At 42.1% G+C, this 15,323-nt stretch overlaps 2 protein-coding genes across 2 annotated transcripts in view; one reads left to right on the top strand and one right to left on the bottom strand.

Annotated features, from left to right (window-relative positions):
* The window catches only part of aopep (aminopeptidase O (putative)), a 75,019-nt gene extending 74,041 nt beyond the window's left edge, over window positions 1-978 (top strand). The window contains exon 17 of the mRNA XM_008284052.1: window positions 317-978. The gene's annotated coding sequence lies outside the window, so the exon portion shown is untranslated. The remainder of the gene's footprint in view (window positions 1-316) is intronic.
* A 924-nt stretch (window positions 979-1,902) lies between these two features.
* fancc (FA complementation group C) overlaps window positions 1,903-15,323 on the bottom strand; it is a 31,858-nt gene continuing 18,437 nt past the window's right edge. Inside the window, exons 9-15 of the mRNA XM_008284051.1 lie at window positions 11,400-11,455; window positions 10,846-10,945; window positions 9,231-9,306; window positions 7,309-7,408; window positions 4,924-5,098; window positions 3,713-3,919; window positions 1,903-2,831 (exon numbers count right to left, since the gene is read on the bottom strand). Coding sequence (XP_008282273.1) covers window positions 2,685-2,831; window positions 3,713-3,919; window positions 4,924-5,098; window positions 7,309-7,408; window positions 9,231-9,306; window positions 10,846-10,945; window positions 11,400-11,455 — 861 coding nt within the window. The 3' untranslated portion in view covers window positions 1,903-2,684. The remainder of the gene's footprint in view (window positions 2,832-3,712; window positions 3,920-4,923; window positions 5,099-7,308; window positions 7,409-9,230; window positions 9,307-10,845; window positions 10,946-11,399; window positions 11,456-15,323) is intronic.

The raw sequence follows: 15,323 nt of genomic DNA, 5'->3' as shown, positions 1-15,323 counted from the left end.
GCTTTAATTTAATTTGATTTCTTTGCAATACGATGTCTGCATTGCATAGTTTGTCCACCAGAAGGTGCTGCTAACGGATTTAACTTTTAAAGTTTTTGACTCTCAAATATCAGTATTCATCTCAGAAACCCAGTACCAGTCTGGTTCTGCGTCTTCGTCCACACAACACACCTGCATCGCATTATTTGCTTCCACTAAAACACACAGTCTCGGGTTTGTTTTCGCACCAGGTAGACACCAGCAGCTAAAGGATTGTAAACACCTACCAAATGTTGGGTAATGCTCCAATCTGTACATATTCTTCATTCTGTTCCAGGTTGCCGACCGCGGACAGAGCTGACAGGAGTTTGGCACCGAGGGGCGTACGAGGGTCCGGCGCTCACCTCCTCTTTCTCCGGGACGCTGCAGAATCGCTCAGCGGTGTGAACACCAGAAGGCTGCTCTACGGCCAAGGCCAACTGGCGAGGTTTAGAGCGCAGCAGTTCTGTTCATTGGAGTCTAAAGCAATAGCTGGTGCGTGTGAGCCACTGACTAGACAAGCTGTTCACAGTGAGATAATGCCGTTGACTACATTGTTGCTGCAGTAAGACAGAGAACATAAACGACAGGTAATGAGAAATGTGAAAAGAGGTAATTCATGGATCAAGGCCGCACCTCCAGCCGTGTTTAAGAACCCGAGCCGCTGTGTTTAAGTTAGAGCCTGTTTGTGTAGGTGTGTGTAAGCATGAGTTCATGTATGTTTAGTCTGAAGTCACGATCTGGTTGTGAAGAGTTTAGACTGGAGATACATGAGTGATGTTCCTCCACAAATCTGGCCTGTAATGAAACTGGAAAGGGTAGAACTCTCAGGGCATTTCTATATGTGTGAATGACTGTCTGCTGTGCAGGCAAATGCTAAAAGCAAATCTTTTCTTTTTTGTTTTTTAGGGAAAATATTTGATTTGTTCATGTGACAATAAAAAGTTTTTTTTAAACATACATATATGGCTTTTCTTTGAGCATGTTCCATCACTGAAGTGCTGTGTAGCTCTTGTCAGTTATACATCCATCCATCCATATATACCCCTTAATCCTCACTAGGGTCGTGGGGGGCTGGAGTCTATCCCAGCTGACTCAGGGTGAAGGCAGGGGACACCCTGGACAGGTCACCAGTCTATCACAGGGCTACACTTAGAGACAGACAACCAAGCACACTCACATTCACACCTACTGACAATTTAGAATCACCAATTAACCTCAACATGTTTTTGGACTGTGTGGGAGGAAGCCGGAGAACCCGGAGAGAACCCACGCTGCACGGGGAGAACATGCAAACTCCACACAGAAAGATCCCGGGTGTCCTCGCCGACCTTCTTGCTGTGTGGCAACAGTGCTAACCACCGAGCACCTTGCAGCCCAAGTCAGTTATACAGATTTTTTTAAATATACCAAAACCAGATGGTCGTATGAATTAAACACTGGTTGCACAATACTTTCATATTAAAAAATAAATAAATCCAGGTACATTTGTTTGTTGACAAAAGGAGGTTAGATTTCCACAGCGTACAAATCTGCGATGCTACACTTTCATTTTCTCTCTAAGAAGTCAGCTGTTTGCCTGCAGCCTTTGCTAATCTAAAAAACAACATCTTTTTAACTATACAGATGTTTTTTTTCCACTGACATTGAATATCTTGTGTCCAACATGGACTCTATCAATCTATAAGAATATTCCACAGTGGTAACACCCAACATCCAGAATCTATTGTAATACATAAAAATCACCTCCCATTTAGTTAAATCACTAAACTGAGATCTACATCAATCAATCCAGTGATCACTCCAACGGTTCACCCAGATGTTTAAAGACTACAAAACAAATTCATGATAAAAGAAAAAAAAAAAGAACAGTGACAACATGAATGATGTCAAAAATAGTTTTTAATTCACAAAAATGTAAACATACATACATGCATTTGTTGACCAGGTCCAGTGGGAGTCAACCAGTTCCATAAATGATGTGTTCTTACAATTATAAACCAAATACAAAAGGACAGTCATTCTCCATCTTTACAAACAATGAAACACAAGAAGCTCTACACACAGAATAAAGTGACAGCACTTATGAGCATTTTATCATTTACTCAGCACCGTCCCAGTGCTGTATGCTTTTCATACCAGGATATTGTAGCACAAACAGTAATTTTCAAAGACGACCGGCATTTGGTTTTCCTTTCCTTCGAACCTACGTCAGCATGTGTAGCGTGAAGGATTTATATTGTGAGGCAATTACATGAGTGGGAGGACTCTGACACGTTGTACGAGCTGCTGCTTCTTTGCTGTGTGATCTGTCACTGCTCAAGTGTCCTTGTGGGCCTTGCAGTTGTGTTATGTGTTTGTGTGTGTGTGTGTGTGTGTACGTATAATTGTAGCCTCGCCACATAATCTGTCCTCGCTGTGTTGTTTTGACACACTCCTGTCATTGTACAGCAGCATATCTACACAAGAGCGTGGCAATTTGTCATTCTGCAAACGTGCTTTGGAAAAACCCCAATGCGAAGATGAACCCACTGCTGCGTTACTCTGTGTGTGTGTGTGTGTGTGTGTGTGTGTGTGTGTTGAGCTCTCACCTGTTTCAGAGTGAGTGAGTGAGCGAGCGTGTGTGTGTGTGCGCGCTCTGCTCGCTTCACAGCATGGCTTCATGCCTAATGCATATGTGTTATTGTGTTTTGAAGCTCCTTGATCCTGAGATGAACTCTGTCGTTTGATAAGCAGCTTCCTTCACTTAGTCTGAGCTCCAGTGAGCTGAGAACACATGCTGCTTCATCAAGCAGACCAGAATGATGCACCACCTGGACCGACACACACACACACACACACAAAGACAAAAAGTCATTGCCTGTGACAGGGCCAAAAGCTTTAAAAGGAAAGGCGAAGCGCTGCTGCTCACATTTTCTCAAAAAGAAAATGGAGTTATTATGTGGGATGTATTATGATAGAAAATTCAACAGCACACCAGAAGAACAAAGTCTGTGCAACTCAATGTAGAAGACAGTTTGTTTTTTATGTCATGAACCACCCAAACACAACACAATCATATGATGTATGCATACTGCTCTGCATCACACGTTACATTTATTCAGGCTCTGCATATTAAAAGCAGAAACACTACACTGGTTGCTTTCACCTTAATGGAACCTTTCATGTACATCACACACTTTATATAAAACATGTTTCTCCTGAGTTGACCCGGGAGTGAAACACTTCTGTCAAGATCAAGATCCATTTAGGTGTTTTGTTGCTGTGTCTGTGGCTCAGGTGTTCAGGTCAGCAGTTGAGTCTTGGTTTCCTTCTGTCCACATGTCTACATGTGAATGAAAGGTCAGCTGTGAAGCTGTTCCTGCTGTTAGAGAAGCACCGTGTAAGTGCAGTCCATTTTCCATCTCAAATTTAAGCCCAGATACAGCGTGTGAAAGGAGGAAAGGAAATTTAACCATCTGCAGTCGCACACTGTGGAAGATTGTGTGATACTCTATAAAATGGACCTTGTGATGAGATGTTTTTGTCAAAACTGTCTCCAAGGTCAAGAAGGAACTTCCAGTCAGAAGTATTTATAAATTATTCTGAAGCAGAACAAAATGTGCAGTGACTCATCGTGGGTATGACTGTTTAAGCACGGGACGCGTTTGAAAATGTTTGAAAACAGATTTTAAGGGGAAAAAAACAGACTCACCGTCTGTAAATCCTCTGCTGAGGCACTCAGTGGTAGCTGGCAGAAAACAGCAAAATGAACTAAGAGGCTGAGGGTCAGTGACGGAGCCAGCGATGGCGGCTGAGGTTGTGATGACAGCAGGGTGACCAACGCCTGCAGGCGCTCACGGGGACGAGGACGAGCTGAGGACAGCGAGTGTAAGTGTTCCCAGGCTTCTCTGGCCCGTACCTGGAAACCAACAGAGCACGGAAACGATTCAACAAACGAGGCATTGCTTTTGTCATGCAAATAAAGATCAATAAACCAGTAATTCACAAATGAAAGAGGAAGACAACCTAATGCAGGGTGAACACATATTTGTAATGGCGGAGATGGCGGTGACAAGAGCAAGTCTCCCAGGGTTATGAGAGGAGGCGGACAAGCCGGAGACAGAGAGACGAAACTCAGGCCAGCTGGCCAGACGCTCGCTGAGAAATCAATACTACATCACCCTTTTCACCCAGCTCCTCTCCCTCATCTATATCCCTCTCTCCTCACCACTGTCTCACTCGCTCCCTCTCAGATAGGGGCCATCCATAATTTATTCTTTAATGCGCTATTCTTCTTTTTCTGTATTGGTTCTATGGCTTTTAATGACAACACACCTGCCTGGAGCACATAACAGACCATCCACATCGCTCCGCTGCTGAGTTACGATGCTGCACATTCTAAAGACAGACTGACTGAGATTTCATCCAAACCAGGTTCTTCTCTTGTCAGAGCAGACAAACCTGAGGACTCCAGGACAGCGTTTTGCTTTACATTTAGCTCCAGCGGTGTTGATAATGCAGGAGCAATAATTAAACATGGTTCTAACATTACAAGACTCAGTCCAGGTCGCCGCTGTGAGGCTGTGATTGGGCAGAAGTATATCTCACCATGGTCCCTGCTGGTCTTCTTAGTTTAGTGTATCAGCAAGGTAACATTATTACTAGCATGAAATGCGAAATACAACTGATGGGACTGTTAATACTTTTATATTTGTTTAGAAACCAAAGTACTGGATGATGGTGGAAGTTATTTTTACTCATCGTGTGGGAAACGTAGATGCTGCACCATATTTTATAGTAATCCATGCAATACTTCCTGTAATATGTCATTCAGACTCAAAGTGGTAGACCGACATGGTCACAGCATGGCTAAGAAAAAACTGGAAAAACCGTAAATTATTTATTCTTCGACAATGATCTCACCAGCTGTACAGCTCTGTGGTGCCACCTGTTGGTGGGGTGATGGTAGAAGGTCAGCAGCCACAGAAGGGGACCACAGTCCTCAGGCTGCGATGTGACCAGCAGCTGGACGGCCACCTGCACCCAGTGGGCGCACCGAACCAGCAGGAACCAGGCCTCAAACACCGCGCAGTGCCTCCTAGAGGACAGAGAGATACAACAACACTCAACACAACAGGTACAGAGATGCCTCAACACTTGGTTCCTGCTCAATATCTTTGGATCTGAGGGTTTTCTGTGCTACTGCAGTGGAAGTGCATCGACGGATCACACTGCAGCACAGCAGAGGACCGAAACGCATCAGCATGTGCTGCAGTTTAAAAAGAATGGGACACCAAAAATCATCAATTACCTAAGAGAAATATAGTCACACGATGAGCGAAATAAGCGCTCAACGCCATGGCTGAGCTGGTGTGCTTGAGCTGCAGCGAGTGGTGGTAGTAGTAGTAGTGGGGTGGCATGGAGAAAACTTCTAAATATTTAAGTCTGAGGAGGTTTAATCAGTGACTTTAGAGGGACTCTTTCAGTGGAACAAACTTCAGGAGACTTTATACTTCTTTGTTTAGCAGTTTAATTCTTATCCACTAAACTAAACAAAGCTAAACTACTATGTGACAAAAACTTGCGGCTGTGATTGTGGCTTAGAACCAAGCGAGTTGACCTCGTAAGATTGTTGTTGGCAGAAGTTTGTAATGGTGGGTTACAAACAAAGAGCTGGAAGCCTGTGACACGAGTAGTGCTGTAAACAGGTTTTAATATCCATAAACCACGATGATTTGAGTGGTTTGATTTAGTTCTTTATTAGCCTGGCGCTTAAACCATCCTGGTCTTGGATTTTCCAAACCATATGTGAACATTTCCAACTTTCTCTGTCTAAATATTCCAAACTACTGCTGAAAATACTACTGATAACTGCCCAACAGTTTCTATACACCAGCTGATGTCCAACCACTTAAAACAGGCCATAAACAAAAGTACGGTAGACATCTTTGGAAGCATTTTGACAAACCTACACGATTGGTTTCTGTTTCATAGATGTACAGCTAAGTTAAACTAAAACAATCTTGATTTCATTTGTGATAACACGCTGTCTGGGGTCGTTTCCATCATACAAGCTTTGCTAATGAAGCACATCTGAGAGGCTGCCAGTAATATTAGTCCCACCCCCACTGACAGGAACAACGGATGATTAAAGAGAGACTGACTCAGAATTCTACTGGATTTCATTATTGTGACATCACACGGAGGATATTTCATCAAATTAAAAACAAACAATGAAACAGCGGTGATTAGCACGAGCATCAATGACACCTCAAGCTCTAAAATTCCCCAAAAATCTAGACGAGCTTCAGTTTTCCATATTAGAATTTCGTCAAGTTCAAGTTGTAGAAAAAGCTTTAACACAGCAGAACACAATCCTGACAGAAACAAATACGAGGTGGCAGCAGCACAGAAAGATTTCACTCTTTGTCGTATCTCATGTGATAGAGAACGGAACATCTCTTGATCTCGGATTGATGTACAATTCAAGCTTGGAGTGGGGAACTGTGACGGGCGTTTTTCTGTATTTGTAGAGTTGCAGCCATAAAAGAAAAGAAAGAGCAAGACACGAGTGTCATGAATTACTGTTGAATTGTAAAAGAGAAAGCAGGATCACGGGATAAAGTGAGATTGCTGCGACAGAGTGAGCACAGCTACTGCAACTTGAAGCTAGAAGAGCAACAAGGATCTCTCTCCCCTAATACTATCATTTAGACCTCTCCTCCTCATCTCACCTCATTCCTCCCGGCTTCAAAATACAAACAGCAGTCTGCAGGGCTCTGGCAGCTGCAACTTTGCTCGGAGCAACACAACTTTCCCACCGCTGGCCCGGAGCTGTGTTTTGGGAATTTTGCATGGAGCGGTGGAGGATAATGGGCCCCGTTAAAAAACCCGCAGCTGGAGGGTATCGAGTCAACCGTCTTGACTGCTTTTCATCTCCCATTTACCTCTTCTCTAAATCTGCCTCAATTAAGGCTGCTGACTTCCCTGCTTTTCTCTATTTCATATGAAAATGGCATCATCTACTTTCTGCCCGCTTCTCACTCTTACTGGGCTTTCCAACACTTCTTGTTTTTTTTCTCCACAATTCTTTTCTTTCCCAAGTTAATAGCCTCTAATGAATGCTTGGAGGAGCCACGCAGTGCTCCAGGACCTCTCTCTGCTGTGATGCAAGGGAAAAATATCTGAGTAACCACCCCCTCAACAGCAACTAATGGAAATAAGAACAGCACACAGGCACGCAGGAGGGTGGTGGAATCAGACGCGCACATTAACACGTTCTCTCGGAGAGCCTTTTCTCGCTCTAACCTGGTGCTTCTGCCGTCTCCCTCCTCTTCCTCCTCTGTCAGTCTCTGTAATGAGCCGCTGAGCCAGTTCAGGTGGTTTCTCCAAGACTCCTGCGGCATCTCTGCAGGAAGAGATTCAGATATACCTACATAATGATTACTCGTAGCACGAATATGCACTTTTTTATTTTTTCTACATATATGCCAGCTGTCAAAATTAAAGTTCAAGATTAGAAGAAGTACATTTATTCCCTACCTTTCCCAGAGTTAGATAACTGACACCAGTGTCATGGTGTGTGGCAAAAACGGAGCAACAACTAGCTTTGATTCAAAACGTAGCTCAAGCGTGTAACACCACAGATTTAATATTTACACAAGAGCTGCAATTATTTTCATGATTGAAATAATTTGCCTGTTATTTTCTAGATTAGCTGATCGTTTGGTTTATCGAATATTAAAGTTTCCCAGAGTGTAAGGTGGCATCTCGGCGTCGCTTTGTTCTCTGCTCTCATTGAAGACTAAGAAAACAAGCAAATATTCACACAGGAGCCGGCGAGCGCGAGCTTGTTTGGGCTTTATTTTATCCCTTGGCTTTTGCGCGTACTAAACAAAGGCGATACAACATGTTAATCAGGGGAGATTTAGAGGTGCTGCTAGGTGGATTTTTCTACCTTTGGATAGACTACAGCTACTTGTTTCCTCATGTTCCCTGGTCTTTATACTAATCTAAGCTTAGCCAGCTGCTGACTGTGACTTCAGATTTGCTGTACAGATGTGAGAGCAGTTTTGATTTTCTCATCTAACTAGTGGCAAGAAAGACATTGAAATGGTTTGTTCTTACATTTAGCAGCAGAATTCTTTCAAATCACAAGCAGAAAGTAACTGACGTACACAGTGCATCATAAGTCGTGTGAAATATCTTATATAGAGGACTTCTTTGAAATATCAGGGAAATGCATTTTCCAAAAAGAACTGGATCAACTGCAATTACTGTCTCCTGTTTTCCAGCAATTACGTTTAACTGCTTTTATGGCCAGAGCGGTGTTTGTCACAGGCCACATTCTGGAAAATAACTTTCCCACCACAAGCCAAATTTTGCACGTAACCGACACCTCAGGTTGACGGACAAACTTTCGCGAAATGTTTCAAATGCTTGACATCTGGATCCAGGTCTTTCCTCCTGGCGATGTTTTAACAATGCAATGCTAAATTTTAATTTATGGCGCCTTCGGAGGTGGGGGGGAGGGGGCACAAACTGTGATAAAACCTCAAATCTTCTACTTTTTCACAGTACCATTTCCATTCAGTCCCCGGTGAAAAATTGCCCTTCACCGCACACATGCACACACACTCACACTCACGCAGTAATAATTAACTCGGAGTCCTGGCTTGGCTCCAACGTGTCCCTAAATGGCTCCATTCATGTAAATCATTCCTGCCTACAGGCCAGTCTGGGCACACGCTGATAAGCAACACTCCACTGTGCTCCTGCACTCACCTACTGTGCATCACTTTAAAAGTAAAGATTCCCATACATAAACACTGCTAATTACATATTCAGTATTGATATCACAGATTCTTATTAAGTAGACTAAATAAAAACGGCCTCTTAAGATGACCAATGGTTTCACTGACTGAAAACAAAAGCAGCTTTTACAAAAACCAAACACTCATTCAACCTCTGTATAGATTTCATGTAAGCGATGACACATTGCTTATTTTGACAGCACATAAGCTTCACTTCCTCCCCGCATGATGTCAGCTTAATACAGTTATTAACTATTATCGATCAGACGAGAACAAGAGCTCATTCATTCAGCAGCAGCGAAACTGTTTACACAGTGTTAAAGAATACCCGAACGCGCTCTCGCTCACAGCATAGGCTTTTGTGCATTGTAGTGGAGCGAATGCAAAAATGCACACGCAGCACGTCTTCGCACTGACCTGACGGCACAGTCGAGAGGGGGACCAGCAGACTCGGAGGTGACTGTGGGAAGAAGGCCTTCAAAGGAACGCTCGTCTGAAACGGCACAAAGCACAATTTTTCCTGAGCTTCATCAATGTAAATCACACTCGCCTTCAACTCATACATCACTGTGCTCCCAAAGCCTGAAAAATGACATTTTCAATGGGAGGCTGTGTAACATTGATACAGTAGGTGCTAATGTGTAATGTAGCGTGTAATAGGCAGCGTTTAGTGCAGTGTGACTATAGACATTAATAGCGAGGCTACTGTAAATGCACTGTAGCACTGCCACCTACTGGTTAATAGAGGTGCAAAGGAATAAACCGTATTCACAAAGCTGTGCAACAGATAATATATCATACCAACATAGTAAAACATCTGTTTTCTGCCCCTTTGACAGTAATGGCTAACATGTAAGTGTCAGATAATTCCCTACAGCCACACTACAGAATGCGTGGATGGATGACGCCCCATAAAGTAGCCGAGGATCTATGGGAGCTGAAGGCTGAGAGTTTTAGCAAAAGTTGAAAAGTACATAGTGACACATGAGTGCAACAACTCACCGCGGTTTCCACACGTTGCAGGCAATTTATCTGTGCAAAGTTATTACCTGCAAGCTAATGATGTGCATTTACTTTCCGTGAGGTGTGAACTGCGGTGCGTGTAGTGTGAGCAGCAGGTTTCCAGCTGGAGATCAAGTGAAAATGATGCGGAGTATTCATCAAGTGTTAAGTGATTTTGCCTGCAGAGGGGAGGTAATTGTTCATCTCCCCGTGTGTGGATGGAAGCCTTTGATGTAAAAGTACCCATTCTTTATTTTTCGGCCGAGATGGCGGATAAGACTCACGAGACGTCTGTTGGAAAGTTCAGAATTTGTTACAGTGGGTGAAGTAAGTTCCCAAATTCTGTGAAGGCACATGTTTAAATACCTAAAATGATCAGCATTATCCTTAAAACTGTAGCATCCTGATGAAAACAGTTATCCAAATGTCCCCAAAATGTTTACACATGGGGTGAACATGCCTAATGGAGTGTCTCTGCTGCTTGTATCGACTCCGACCGAAATATTCTGGCCTCCATCACCTAAAACCGAAGCTGTGCCTAACGCAGCGTAGCGGTGGACTGTAGAGACAATAAAACATGGATTTTTATTGTTTCTCTCCACATAATGATCATTTCACGAAACGTAAAACTTTATTTTGCAAGAGTCAAAAAAATTTGTTGATAACCGACCGACATAAAATTCATCTGCTCCAAGTCCAATAATCAAGTAACTGCTATGACTTTTAAAATGAAAATGCAAAAATATGCTTGTTTTATCATTTATAGTAAGGATATTTGCTGCTTTTCTTAATTTCACATGATAGTAAACTGAGTCGCTCGGGGTTTTGGACTGATGGTTGGAACAAACGAGAAATTTAAATATGTAAATTTGCACTTTGGGGAACTAGAACGTGCATCATCGGCTATATTCTATTATTTCATGAACTAATGATTAATCAATTAACCAGCAAAAAATAGGCGATTTAATTTCAGATGTGAGAGTCGATATTCATGTGAGATTTTCAGGTCTTTTTAAATAACAAGGCCTACCTGGGGCTGCAGCAGTGCCAGCTCCCGCAGGAAACACCTGGTAAAGGTTTGGATAAGTGACTTAATAGACTCATTTCCTTCAGCTTGCTTAAGGATGGACCTGCCAGAGACACACACACACAATTCTGGTGTATTCCATCACAACGTATTAAGAGAATCTGCAAATAAACATATAGAAATACATATTTCAAAAGCAAAAAAAAAAAGACAAAAAGTCACTTTAAATTAAATGTCGCTTTAAAAGCAAAAAAGAAAGAAAGAAAGAAAAAATAATTTAAAAAATACTTAAAAAATAATTTAAAAAAATAAAAATAATTTAAAAAAATAAAGAAATTAAAAAAATAAAATAATAATAATAAATAAAGTATTATTATTTTTATTCTTCTTTTTATTTCCACTTTTATTTTTTTTATTCTTTTATTGATTTATTTTTTTAATCTGGCACTCTCACTATTCCATATCATCAAGCTCATATATATTACATCAACTACAAAAACAGTCGCACACATGAATGTCGCGGCGACCTCGACATGACGCACCAGTCCAACACTCACCTGAAGATGTCATTCACAACCAGGAACATGGAGCTGTGTTGAGCACAAGCTTTAGGCTGAAACACACAAAATACAAATCATACAGCTTCATAGATACTAAGATCAAACACAAACAATGCACAAAGGACTGAAAATACAGATGATAATGAATTAAAAAAGATCGTATTTCACTAAAACGGCTTAGAGAGGATGATAGAATATGAACCACTGGGTGTCACTGTTGCATCATCTAGAAACCTCCCGCTCTTTCGCCTCGGTTCATCCCTGTTCTCACTCCTTCCCCATTAAACACTCAGTTTACCACTCTGTCAGTCGTTCCTTCACACACCCACAGACTCACTTACTTTCTCATCTCCTCCTAATGCACACTCATCATGTGTTTTAGATTTAACACATTCTAAAACGCCCCAGCGCAAACATTTAACAGCTGTACTGTTCATATCTTCTAGTCCCTAATTACCCCCCTCGCCTCCACCAACACCCCACTTATATAAGGACATGTGCTTCACTATAGGAGGAGGACATGCCGCCTACCTTACAGGCTTTACTCCTACACAAATAAGTGACACGGTAGACAACAAACAAGTTTTTTTTTAATGCATTTGATTTACTCACAGCCAATTAAAAAGCTGCCTTTTGTGTCAACAGTGCAAAATATAAATGGCATATTGGTGGACTGTAATGGTAAATATGTACCAATATTCTCCAATCTGTTTGAGGCTGAAGGCATTTTCCCTCCAGTCCAGACACACTTCTACCTGCACAAGGGCCAGAGAGTAATTACAATCATTGCAAAATGAAACAGCCCCACCAAGTGTCCGTATGGCGTCATTACAACGTCAAAAAATCGAAAGCAGCTGCTTTTATCTTCATTTTTGACACGTCTGTTTTGCCCTCGCAGTCTAGAAAACGGCATTAATCAAACAAAGCAGACTTTATATGCGACTGTTTGCGTGGGCACGAGAAATATGTTGGCATACGGTTATGTACAACAGTGTACATCTGCATATGCGGGTTGCATGCCAGCGTGCATGCATGCATGTGAACTGTCATGGTTCCTCCTAGTGAAAACAGATGTTTTTTTTTTTTCTTAGCATCCTCCTCCATACCTTACCACTAACACTTCAAGGAGGGTCAATTACAGCACGCAACAAACATCCTGTTTTTGGCAGTCAGGCCCAGGAAGTGAGCGTTTATTGTTATTGGGCCTGAGTTTCTCACTGGATCACGGGGGGGTGGGACAAGCCAAAATGAGGAATGTGAGCCTAATTTCATGTTTCCCATTTTTGATTGTAGTTTAAACAAGTCAGTGAAAGGGAGGTGAGGAGAGAGACAAGCCAGTCTGCTCACACGTCTCACATTATTTGGTCTCGTATGTGTGTCCCAACAGAGATTCGTCTGCACGGACACTTGGACGAAACACACATCTGACATCTAAACAACCTCAAGGCTAAGTGAAACCGAAACGTATACCTTCCAAGCTCTTAATGACAGACACCCTGTACCAGATGTAATATCATAAACAAACGCATGGCAACTGCCGGCGTGTGTTAAGGTTTGCATGCATATACTGTTCTAAACAAAAGTGTACATATACTTGTAAAGACCACGTGTATCATGGCAGACTGGAGTTCCCAGTGACTCCTTTAACTCTTCATTTTCCATGATGATGTCACTGAAACACATACGATTATGTCATAAAACACAATCATGCATTCTGGTTCTTTCATACATTTATTATAGCTCTTGTGGAATTACGAAAAAATCGAATACATAGCAATTATAACTTTTGGTTTAATGTCTCTTGGTGCTTTCGGTCGTCATCCACAAGCATCTGGTTGTATCTTTAACCACTCCTCTTGTCAGCATTGGTGCAGTTCAACTAATTTTGCTGGCTGTCATACACAGATTTGTTTCTTCATCACAGTCCACAGGTTTCTGATGGGGTTTAAGTCAGGACCTTACGGAGGCCTGTCTGAAACCTGGGCTGCAAGGTGACTCGGTGGTTAGCACCATTGCCTCGCAGCAAGATGCTCGCTGGTTCGCATCCTGCTGAGGACACCCGGGAGCTTTCTGTGTGGAGTTTGTATGTTCTCCCCGTGCAGCGTGGGTTCTCTCCAGGTTCTCCCCTGCCTTCACCCAAAGTCAGCTGGGATAGGCTCTAGCCCCCTGTGACCCTAGTGAGGATTAAGCGGTGTATAGATTATGGATGGATGGATGGATGGATGGATGTCTGAAACCTTAATTCTACCCTGATTTATTTCTTCACCTTTTTTTGATGTGTGTTGGGGTTTGTTGTCTTGTTAGAAAATCCAACTGTGTCCAAGACCTTTTGGGTGATGATTTTAGGTTTTCCACAAGAAAGTAACTATCCTTCTTCATTATTCCATTTACTGAGTGTAAAGCACCAGTTCCACTGACAGCAAAACAGCCCCAGAGCATAATACTACCACCACCATGCTTGATGGTAGGCAGGCTGTTCTTAGGGTTTGGGCCTCAGCTTCTCTGCTCTGAACGTTTTTCTGGTCATTTTGGCCAAGTAGCTCAATTTTTGTTTCAACAGACCACAGAACTTTCCACCAGAATTGTCTTTGTCCATGTGATCAGCAGCAAACTTCAGTTGATCCTGAAGATGTCTTTTACAGGAAGGGCTTCCTTCCTGCACGGCAGCCTCTCAGCTCGTGGCGACGTAAAACACGCTTGACTGTTGACACTGACCTGTTTTCTAGCAGACGCTAATTGAATGGTTGATTGATTGATTGGCTGATTTTGAAAACTGTAACGGCTTTGAAATGGTTCCAATTGACTTTGCTGACTTGTTCAAGTCAATGATTTGCTTTATGGGCGTATCAAATGGGCCATAATTAAATCAGCTCAGAGAAGACAGCAGCTGTAGTAAAATTGCAATCACTTAAGTTAGAAGGACATGCCACTAAGAACATTTGAACATTGCTTTCTACATCACCAAAACAGATACTTCCAGTGGCTGTATGTATATTTTTTACCCTGCAGATTTTGTCATATTTCCAGAAGACCTATGATATATCTTTGAAAGAACCAAAATGCATGACTGATTTATGACAAAGACATGTGTTTCAATGACTCCATCACAACAAATTAGGGGTTATAAGACTCATTGGAGATTTTAGACCATTTAGATCATGCCATGATATGCATAGTGTTTACAAGTATATGTATATATGTATAACCTTGTAAGTTGATGGGTGAAAACAGACAGTTGTATGAAAATGTGTGGGCACCCCTGGCCTTTACAGGATTGCATATTTTGTTGATTTGATTGAAAAAGGATAACTAAAAATCCCTGCAGCAGCAAAAAAAAAAAAAAAAGAAAAAGAAAAAAGGCCTTAACATTAATAGTTTACCTTGGGGTTCCCAAACCTTTCCATATCATTGTAGATCCATGTTGGGACGGAGAAATAAACAGTCTACCATTGTCATTCTGTTTTCCTCTCACTCTCACACATACAAAGAGTTGCTTCAACTGTTTACAGAACTCCTCTTTCCAACACTGTAGCTCCCACAAACTCAAGACGATGGAATCAAGCGCAATCAACAGTCAGGATATTTCTGTGCATGCAGTGTTAGTAATCCATATCCATACACACCAGTGTGTTCCAATCCATCTTAATTTTTTGAGAACAGTTCCTAAACCAAAAAAGTGTCCTTCGCTATCCTGTTATGTACACAGCTCAAGTGGACCATCACTCTGGAAAAACAAGAGCGACACAACTGACAAACTTTACCTGGGTTAATTGGAGGAAAGTGGCAGGTAACTTTTGGTTTCATACTTGAGTTTCACTGACATGTATAGCTACCAAGGAGAACGCAATCAGCAACTGAGGTAAACAAGGTGCCATTCGTAAGGAGCACGCAAGGCAGTTTATCTATGCAGGCATTTGGTAC

The sequence above is a fragment of the Stegastes partitus genome, unplaced genomic scaffold, assembly GCF_000690725.1.
Source record: "Stegastes partitus isolate 25-593 unplaced genomic scaffold, Stegastes_partitus-1.0.2 Scaffold341, whole genome shotgun sequence".
Lineage (NCBI taxonomy): Eukaryota > Metazoa > Chordata > Actinopteri > Pomacentridae > Stegastes > Stegastes partitus.
This window is presented reverse-complemented; position numbering and strand designations above follow the sequence as displayed.